The sequence below is a fragment of the Xenopus tropicalis genome, chromosome 2, assembly GCF_000004195.4.
Source record: "Xenopus tropicalis strain Nigerian chromosome 2, UCB_Xtro_10.0, whole genome shotgun sequence".
In the NCBI taxonomy this organism is placed as follows: domain Eukaryota; kingdom Metazoa; phylum Chordata; class Amphibia; order Anura; family Pipidae; genus Xenopus; species Xenopus tropicalis.
The window spans coordinates 77129063-77139682 of record NC_030678.2 but is presented as its reverse complement, the minus strand read 5'-3'; the positions used below and the strand labels follow the sequence as shown (position 1 = coordinate 77139682).

Below are 10620 nucleotides of genomic sequence, written 5' to 3'. Positions count from 1 at the left end.
AGTCACTTAATTTAGTGGTATTTTAGTAATTCAGTATTCAAGGCACACTGCAAGGGGGTGATTTATCAACATTTGAATTGTTGGTTCAAAAACTCGAATGTCTGATAAGTATTAGTGCAAAAAACTCAAATGTAAAATGTCTGCATCTAAAAGCTTGTGAGTTTATGTAGAAGCTATGTTCTAGGCAAAGCCATATTTTCAATTCAAGGTTTTATTTTGTAAACTCACAAATTCAAGATATTCGAGTTTTTTTTTATTAACAAGAGTTTTCTATATTAACAAAACAGCAAGCAATGGAATTTTTTTAAAATCTGAGTTTATTCAAATTAAAAAAACAAATTAAATTCACAAACTCAAAAAATTGATAAAGAAGGCCATAATATTAATACAGTCAATGGCGTTATTAGATGTTACTGGGCCCCACAGCTCTGTAAAAGCTTTCTAAGAAGAACATCTTATATGATTAGTAGGTGCACGATAAAGTTGATGGAAGCGCATAAAAAATAAAACAAAAATCTAGTGCAAACTGTTAAATTGCTGAATAAGCCGAACACCAAAAGTGCTTAGTGATGAATTATAATGCCAGGTGTAATATTAACTCAAATAATCTAATATATATGCTCACCAGACATAATTGGAATGAGGCAAAAGGAAACCCAAAACAGGCATTGATTGGGAACTCAATCCTCAATGTGTATGAAAACAAAACGGAAATAGTGTAAAAACGTTTAATAACAAAATCCCCTGCTCAATGCAGGCTACTTACAGTGTACAGAGGTAATTAAAATGCAATAGCTCAACGCGTTTCACGTGCTGGCGGCACGCTTCCTCAGGAGCCAATAACTCAAATGTAATCCCCACTCGTAATTTTTAACCCCCCAACTAGGCAATTAAGGTCAAACTCACGGCGCTAACCTGGAACCTTATATGATTAGTAGCCCTGGATAAGAGTAGAGTAGTACGTATAGTCATATATAAAACATAATTAAACTTAATTGTAATAATTAACCAGTAGCAGTATGCATTCCAAACATAATACCAAGCAAACTGACTCTGAAGTGAAATAATCTCCTTCATAAGATTCACCAACACCAAACTTCACAATGTCATAATAGTCTGGAACTCCATGAGATGGGAAACTTCACATGATCATCATAAGTATTAGGGGCAAAAGAAGTGAACTCAAAGCCCACTTCCTGGAGAAACCTGTAAAAAATACAATATATTTGAAATAAAATATGCCCCTAGCCTTGGAGTACATTTATTTATTGTTTTAATATGGATATTTTAAGAGCTGAGTGATACATTTTATACTGACATTACCCATCTTTATTGTATTTTGCTGTATTATTTGTAAAATATGACACACTAACAATGCACATGTGCAATTTTTTAAGCATTCCTATTTATAGGGGAGAACAGGAGAATGCAAAGTACTAAAAATGCTAATTTAATATTTAATGGTGACATTCTGTGTGTGGTGTAATGCTGGAGTTGTTAAATACAAATATAAGATTACATATATAGTGTATATCTGACATGGTGCTATATCTAATCAAATACATATAAATTGCTATTCCAGTGTAATTGCACACTTTGATATAAAATAGGCGCAATTGGTTGCTCACATTTCCCTCTGAATTAGTGGTGCAACTAACTTGTGGCTAGTAACACCCAACCAAAGACATTCCTGAAATTACTGCCAGGTTGAGGCAAAAATCCCAGGGTTCCATTGTACCTGTGTGTGCATTTGCTCATAATTCATCACAGCAGGCTCAAGGGCACTGACTCATTTCATTACATATAAACAGGAGTGCTCCTCCATGCTTACTTCTGTGGGTGGGGGGGGCATTCATTAGTGTAAAGAGCACAGTTCTGCTCTCTACCCTAGAAAAAACAATTTTCCTGCTTATACAGTTTTCATCTTAAAGGAATATTGGCATCTATGCAGAGAAAAAAAAGAGATTTTATTTTACTTACAGCCAAAGCAGCTGGAAGCCGAATTTGAAGCTGTAAAACAAAGAAGCTTTTGTAAAAACAATGTTCCCTTAAACAGAATTCTAAAACAGACAACAGAGTCAGAGTGCTGATTTACCACGATTAACTACAGCATTTTGTTGAAGGGTGGTGCTGGGTCGGATTGGGTGCCACCCCAGAGACCCTACAGGTGCCCCCGCCTGGCTGCGCCCCCTAACACCCCCCCACTGAGCCTCCCTAACCCCCGGTGTCCCGGCGGCCCAGTCCGACCCTGGGGTGGTGTAGTACACATAGTACCTCAGTTGCAATTTATCAGGAAAAATGTTTCAGTAATGAACATTTAGGGACTTTTAACTTCCGCAAAATGAGCTCAACTGCTATATATCCATATAGAAATATAAGTACCCTCTTCAAACAAAAATGCTACCCCCCCCTTTTCAACAAGAAACTGTCATTTAAAAAATGTAAACACAACCTTTTGTATAGAACTGATGCTTTACCCAGACACAATTCAATTAATATTTTCAGAACTACAATCCGTATATATTTTTAGAAGATTTAATGTAGTGGGCTTTAATTCCTTTGTTGGACAACCCAAGCAAGGCAGCAAGAACAAATGGTCACTTACTAAATTGAAGACGCACGCCGACTGTAGAACTGTAGGTCTGAGCATTGATGTCTGCTGAGCGGCTATTGCAGTTCTATTCCAAGAAAAGCAAGAAGAGAGAAATGAATACAGTTGTTTAAAGTAAGGCAAATCCTATCCCCCCAACCCCAGGCCACTCCATTATGACCCCTGCTCCCATCCCATATAACTTGTCACTAGATCCAAAGAAGAACTGGGAGGGAGTCGGGGGGAGGAGGAATTGAAGGTGTCTGGGGTTTGGGGGGTTTCTTTCTCCTTTAAAAAATTTTCTTAATTTCTTTTCTTCAAGAATTAGACTGTAAATGACATTCAAAGGCCCAAATATTTATTCATAACCATTATATCTATCCAGCACAGGTATGAGATCAATTAATTGGAATGATTTGGACCTAAGGTTTTTATGAATAAATCTATAATTTGGCTCAACATAACTTAAGGCTATTATTTAAACATTAACTGAACTAGTAGCATGGTTTTCCCACCTATATGGATATATGCATATTAGTTACAATCAATTACAAGGTACTGTTGTTATTAATTAAATGATGAATAAATGTTAAAGTAATAGATCCAACACCTGTATATCTAATAACATTTCCACTGAAACAGGAGTGAAGTCCTCATTTCGGGAGATATATTTTATTGCCTAAACCAACCCTCACCCATTCGAATTTGGGCAATATTACCGTAAACAATACACAATACTTGGATCAGCAACACCATCAAACTTAAAACATTGTGAATACAAATGTCACACTTCAAGTTATGCAGTTCCATTCATAAAGGACATTTTCATTTTGTGAAGATGCCTTGAACTGTATTACCTGTATACAGGAAGAATTACACGTGGTAACATCTGCATATAGGTAAAAAACATCTGAGCTAGCAATCTTGAATGCTTTAAACTGAAATCGTGCTTCGGTAAACTGTCCATTCCATATCGTTGTAAATAGGAAGGCTCCCAGGCTAAGGTTTGGACACCTGGAAAGAGATGAATCAGAAATGTCAACTGAATCTCCAAAAATCCAAACCAATCTGTTTGACAGCCAAGCTAGGTATTAAAATGTTGCTTTGTAATGTTTTAATCCCATAATTCAAATAACTGCTTATTTTTGCCTTTCTAGATCTTGCCATATTTTTTCTTGCATAGGGTAAGATTATACACTGCATCTCTGTTAGTGACTTATTTTTATTTATCTTCATCTACAACAAATAAGTAATTTTTTTCAGTATTTAAAGGATATAAGTAATGACATGGCTTCAACCTACCCGTTCTGAAGCAGATAATATTTTGGGTCAGCGGAGCGATTTGATGATGCAGAGGTATACAAATTCACCACTTTTATGTTGTAGTTGTCCACTGTTTGCATCAGCACTGAGACATAAATATTTTGCTCTACCACCAATGTGGTGCTGGTGGTGACAATATTGCTGAATGACTGGTCTGTGTAAATGGCCATGGTTATAGAGATTGACCCGGGTACACCAGGGACAGAAATTACATCATTCCTGAAATATAAGTATAATTATAAACACATAATCAACTACCTTACTTCTACAGAAGATAATGACACCTTTTGTGAAAATCTGTATGATTCTGTTTAGTTTATTTACAAAGTGCTAGGCAAGGTGCAGAGTTCAAAAAACAGCCACAGACTTCCATGTTTTTGTATGTTTACAACCTGATCTTTGTGCTTCAGAATGGAGTGCAAAGATCAGTGCTCCCTACCCAATAATAGTGTGTTGATGGCCCCGTATTCATGAGAGACATTCCGGGGAGGCACATAGTCTTGCCTCAGCCTATGTACCTCTTGGCCTGCACCAACGCCTGCTGGCTGCTGAAGAGCTGTGTCTTTACTTCCTCCCCTATGGCAAACTGTAAATACAGGGCTACCTTGTGCCTACTAGTGCTGTGCTCTGCACCTCACCCCAGATTTCAAATCAGGCACAGATGCAATTACTGGGTAGATAAGCATTTGGGGCATTATTAAATGACAGTGGGGGATATATGTGTAAATAAATCCAAAGTCACGTCTAATCGTTAAAAAAAAAAAAAAAACATTTTTAAGAGCTGCTTATAAAAAAAAAATATAGAAAAATAACAAGACAGCTCAAAGCTGTTTTTTTAAGAAAAGCAGCTCCCACTGTTTTAATAAATAACATATTGCAGTTTCTAATACAACTTTAATCTGTATGATTATTTTTGTTTTTTACTCATTGTTTATAAATGTAACAATAGGTACAGGCTGGGAGGACAAAAATAGGGCATTCATATAATTTGTTGTTTTGTTTAAACTTTGTAAGGCTTGTAGCATAAAACAAGGAAATCGACTCTTTAAATGTTACTTCTCTGGTGTTATTGTGTAAAGATGATCCAGTAAGCAGGATTGTTAGCAAACACCCCATTGGTCTCATGCTTTCATGCATGTAACTATACAGTATTTCTGCTTTTTTCCTAAACCCGTATTTATACAATATATATGTTCTCCAGTAAAGCATAGCAAAATGATTTTCATCTACATTTTTAAAACAATAAAAAAAAAAACATTTTGTTTTAACTTTCTATTGTTATTGTTATTAAGTTTATCACTCACCCTGTGATTGCTTTGACGGGAAAATTAAGTCCAGTCCCTGAGTTTAGTGGAATACTGCAGCTAAAGGTGAAAGTGACGTTATTTTTTGTGATGAATGGAGATGTTTTTGGGGTTATGTACAGATTATTGTAGTAAGTTATATGAGTTGAATTCTCCTGTTAAAAATAAAAGTATTAATCAGAATATATTATTCAACTGCATTGATTGATATTATTCTTTATTTATACTGCGCTGACACAGCGCTTTACCTACATTATACATCGTTCTTGTCACTACCTGCCCATTTTCACACCTAGGGGCCGATTCACTAAAGGCCGAAAAAAGAGTGATATTTATAGCATGCGTTAAAAATAATATCACTTCTTATATTTTGAGAATTAACGATCGATTCACTACAAGGACACTTGTCTGAATTAAGAAGCAATGCTATTGTCGGTATTTATCTGGCGATGACTGAAAATTACCATTTCCCTGAAAACTGGAGGATGCATCAATCTAGGGCAATCGCATACTTGAAAAAATCCGACTGCAAACTCCATCATGTCACCACAGACAATAACCAGCTGCAATTTTGTTTAGTAATGTCTACTCCTGGGAGGCGTTAAGTTTCACTGTAATTATCGCCACATTTCATGCTTTTAACGCTTCAAATATGTTTTGTGAATTATGCGGTGGTATTATTTCTATGCGATAATTACCTCAATGCGATAAAAATAATGCACTGCGATAATCAGGATTTTTGCGCATGCGATATGAGTAGTATCGCATGCGAAATGACTGATGAATCGGTACTTAATTATCCAACACTTCTAATGCAAAAAACGTGTTATGCAGAGCTTCCAGCCTTGTGTCTAGGTAAAGAGGTATATTGCTATGCATAATTCAGATATGTATCCCACCAAATCAAAAAGCCTCGAAGACTCACATTTGCCTGATGTCTCACTGTGCAGAACACTAATTACAAGTGGAAGCAGAGCAGTGCTAATAAACTTCAGCCTTTTTATTTGGGTAAAACTTACAATATGTTCCGAGCTGTATGCTTTTCAAGTGTGCAAAAATACAATATTTTTCTGTCCAGTTGTGTGCTTTACATTACCATAAAATTTACCAAAAATAATAGAAAGTTATTTAAGGCTCAAGGGATGTAAAGTGTTTAATCACTACCACAGTTTAATTAGGGAAGGTTCTGCCTATGACAGGCACTAGAGCTTATGAATGCAGAAGTCAGCTTGTGCTAGTGTCTGCTATAGGCAATGTGTTTCCCATTCATTTGCATGCACTACATTAATTATTCAAAAAAAAAAAATCTCTTATCCTATTATAAATATTATTATGTTTTGTAAGGTTTCATTTGTCAGGTGTGAAGGGTCAGACTACAAATATCGTTTTTTGTGAACCAGATTGTTTCATGCTTTTATACACTTGGATTATAGTAAACTCACCACTTTAGTGTTACCACACTCTCCTGTCCCTATGTGCCACAAAATACCCAAGTATGAGACATTAGCATAGTATGAAGAAAGTCTGCAGGATGGCGTATTCAGGTGTAAACTCGAAGAGTCATATCCATTGCGCTCCATCTGACATCTTGGTATCCGCAAAACCATGTTATTGTTGCATGTTAATTCTGGTGGTGGGATTTGCACTACAGACATACAGAAGGAAGTCAAGATAATACTTGAGTCATCAAAGTAATAAATATTGTATAACACCTCCTGTCATAGTTATATATTATCAATAGGCATGTATAAATGCGCCAAATGCTTGTAAATTCTGTTGTTTAAATACAGTGAGCTGCATATGTTTGAAAATAGTAGCTTTTAATGCAAAAGCATTGTCAATAGACGTTAAGTTGAAGACTAACTCCGCATGAAATCTGAGTATTCTGTACCTGTTTCAGAGTATGTTGAAGGATTACAGTCACAATTATTGGTTATATTGTTGCAGATCTCATCCGAAACACATGTTGGACAGCTCGTAACAACTAAGTTAAGAAACAAAACAATTGCAAATCAGAATAAAGTATAGGGCAGTAAAAACTCATTTCATCATGATTCCATGCCATATTTGCCCATCTCTGTAGGGGTTTGATAATGCTATCCACTCTACTAATACAGTTGATTGTTGTTTAGAGTATGTTCTAGATATAAAAAAAAAAACCTTATTTAACAAAATAAGTACCTATTGCTCAGTGTACAAATCTTTGTAAGTATAAGTTTTGAGGTTAGATTCCGACATTGCTAAATATGGTTTGGGTGGAGGAATAACCTTCATCTATTGGTGCAAATGTGACCAACTTGAAAGTTTATCTCATGCTATGACATTCTATCTGAGAATCTGGAAACCAATCTTACTATAGTACAGTACATGCTAGTCTAGGCCAACAGTGTGTAACAGTTTCATAGCCATTTCTTGCTCTCTATTCCTAATGTTCATTTGTACTGGTAAGAACCTAATCATCAGTAGGTAGCCCCATTTTATCTATAAATAACTGATTTGAACCTTATGTTTAATTGGGTCTCATTAAAGAAAAGAGAAAAAAGTACCAATTTCTCTTTGAAAAAGAATATAATGATAATGTCCTTCACCTTCCTTATCTCTTCTTATAGCTGGAATGCAGTATTTTGTGTTAGAAATATCAAAGTGCTATTTGAATAAAGAAAACAAACTTCATGCTTTATAAAAAAAATTAAATAATCATATTTCATGAATGGCATGCAGAGTCTCTTAACCTTCATTTGAAATTCAAGTGTGTTTCGCAAGAACACCAGACTCATATTCTGAGTGATTACTGCTCGCAATAATTACTTCAATTTTACCTGTAGTTAAGCTGCACAGAATAACCAAGAATTCCAGACAGAACTTCATTTTTATTGTCTGCGAAAACAAAATTATTTTATATAGATTGAAACCATTAAAAATGTAAAATATCATGTAATTACATTATGTAACTTTCAGATTAATTCAGATTAGTTTGGACTGTGGGACAATTGGTTGGCATCCACATGGAGGATTTTGATCAATCTTGTCCTTTTTATGGGTATTTCCATGCATACAATCACATCCCATTCACTTAAACTATGATACCTGATTTGGAAACATAGATATTGTACCAGGGTTTTGTCACAAGCCCTAAATGCCATGGGCCATAATAATTATGGTTCCCATGTCAAAGTTTTAAGTTCAGTTTAAATTAAGCAAACTAATGAAATTAAAATCTCAGAACCAATAGCCTAACCATATCATTTCAACCTTTAAAAAGTGATTTTTTTTATATATTGTGCACCACTGCACAAAGAGTTTATTAATAACTGAGGCATACTTTCTGGCAGCTATGGCTTTTACATTATAGCGTCTCATATTGCTAAGGTACAGCTATACGTGATCTCACTTACTCCCTAGGGAGTGATTTTTATGAGCCATTTATTGGAATGATTGATTAATGTCCCTTGCTGGAATGCATTCACAGTACTATTTTCTATTTTAATTTTGTGCTTTTATATAAACCTCATAATTTCAATTTACTAGAGATACAAATGCAGCATGATATCTCATGCTTTTGTGCCCAACATTCCTCTTGGAATAACTGAATGTATCCCTAATTTTCACATGTGCCCTGAAGGTTCTGAGCCTCCACCAGCCACCATTTCAACACATGGCTGGTGTGATATCTCATAGCAACTAATCATCAAATAATATTTGTCACACTGTTTAAAACAAACATTAATTTGGGTACTTTCTAGATGTGCCTTCTATCACATTAAATAGATCTAATATTATCATGAGGACATAGAACTTAGATGTAACACTATCATGATGCATAGAACTTGAGACAGTAAGCAGTGACCGACAGCAGAAACCTCTATACCATATTATGTTGTTTTTAAAAATGTCTTTATCCTTCATTAAACAGTATTGCATGCACAACTCTTTATTTTTAGACCCAGAGAGGTAATGCAAATGGCCCTTCACTCTGTTTCCCTAGGAAATATTTTATTTATTCAAAATAATGAATAAAGATTTTGTATTCTACACTTATATTCTGCTTTACTGGTGATAATGGCATTAGTAATAGTGCTAAATTACTGGTATTAACCACAAGTAATACAAAATACTGAGGGGTTCTAGAAGAAACCTGCTGAATTAATGCTAGTGCACACCAGACTTAAAAAAGGTGGTTCCTTAATTTCCTCTTACATTTCGGTACTCTGACTAAGGAAGGTGTGCCAAAACATAGCAGTCTCTAGATGATGAAACATATTGATACAGTCTAAAAATTTAAGTAATACAGAGGCTGAAAGAGGTTTTAACAGCTCTTGCTTTTTCTAAGTCAGTATGTCTACCAACCCCTCTACCAAGTATACATTTACGTTCTACTTGATTATTTTTACATGTTAGTTGACTATCAGTCTCTGCAGAAACATTTAGAATCTGGCTACTGTAGGCGCTTATTGAACATTTTAGTGCGGAATGGAGGATATCACTCCTTGGAGGACACATTTCTTCATATATGGTACCAACGTTATTGCCTTTTGTTGGGCATTATCTGTTTATTGAGATCTAGACAAAGGCTAAACAAAGTATGACCTATTTTACCTTGGTTTAGTGGCAGTGCTATCTGGTCACAGGAGAATCTATGCACATATGAACATGCATGTAGCTTTCTATCTCTGGAGTACATGCTACTTTTAAACATGCTACCATTCCAAATTTTCCCTTTTTTAAACATTTGCTTAATTTTTTATGCATTTGTGTGCTGTGCACTTCTATAATTATATCTATCTTGTTATCAATAACTTACAAACTGGAGTTGTTTCCTATCTAAATCACTATGCAATGTATCCTTAAAAAGGGCAAGTTAAAGATTAAGAACTTCATATTCATAAATCTAGATATGAAAACATTACCTCCTGATGTGGATGAGGAAATGAAGTCCCCTAAATGTGAGCTCAGATTCTTTTAGATGCTGGTCTCTGTGATCGAAGACTCAAAATGGTACAGGTAACCAGGTAAAATAATGTGCAATATATACTGTAGATTTTGGGGAAGGGGCGTTTTTAACTCTTTTTTTTTTTTTTATTAGGAATGCAAAAAATGACAATTAGTCCCTCATAAGAAAATATAAAATATGTAAAGGGTGGGTGGAATTCAAGAATAAACACTGCATCAGTAAATATTTGATTGTCTTTTGTAAGTGCTGCAGGGTAAAGTTTCCTTACTGTAAATTTCCTGTACATGTTCATTTGCATACTTTTCCCGCAATTCAAGGACATCACATGTTTTAATTATTTCATGTTTGTCCAACAGGAAATATTTGTGTGCATTCCATTCAGAAATGTCCCCACATGTGTTGGGTTTGCATGTGATGTAAATATCTTCTTACAGGATGGTTAAGTTATCTTT

The 10620-nt window shown here is 35.1% G+C and overlaps 1 protein-coding gene across 1 annotated transcript; it reads right to left on the bottom strand.

Moving 5' to 3' along the window:
• Positions 1-299: 299 nt before the first annotated feature.
• LOC108645874 (uromodulin-like) lies at positions 300-10229 on the bottom strand. Its single transcript, XM_031896884.1, has 10 exons — positions 10125-10229; positions 8037-8094; positions 7109-7201; positions 6660-6862; positions 5218-5372; positions 3893-4132; positions 3448-3604; positions 2606-2678; positions 1981-2010; positions 300-1206 (listed from the first exon to the last, which is right to left on the bottom strand). The coding sequence occupies exons 2-10, from the start codon at positions 8083-8085 to the stop codon at positions 1142-1144; spliced, it is 1065 nt and encodes a 354-aa protein (XP_031752744.1). The 5' UTR covers positions 8086-8094; positions 10125-10229; the 3' UTR covers positions 300-1141.
• Positions 10230-10620: the final 391 nt, after the last annotated feature.

Coding starts and splice junctions, on each gene's coding strand:
- LOC108645874 (XM_031896884.1), bottom strand. CDS start 8,085: ATGAAGTTCTGTCTGGAATTCTTGGTTATTCTGTGCAGCTTAACTACA. Junction 5,373..6,659: donor AGTGTGGTAACACTAAAGTG/GTGAGTTTACTA, acceptor TATTTTTAACAG/GAGAATTCAACTCATATAAC. Junction 2,679..3,447: donor GTAATTCTTCCTGTATACAG/GTAATACAGTTC, acceptor TTCTTGGAATAG/AACTGCAATAGCCGCTCAGC.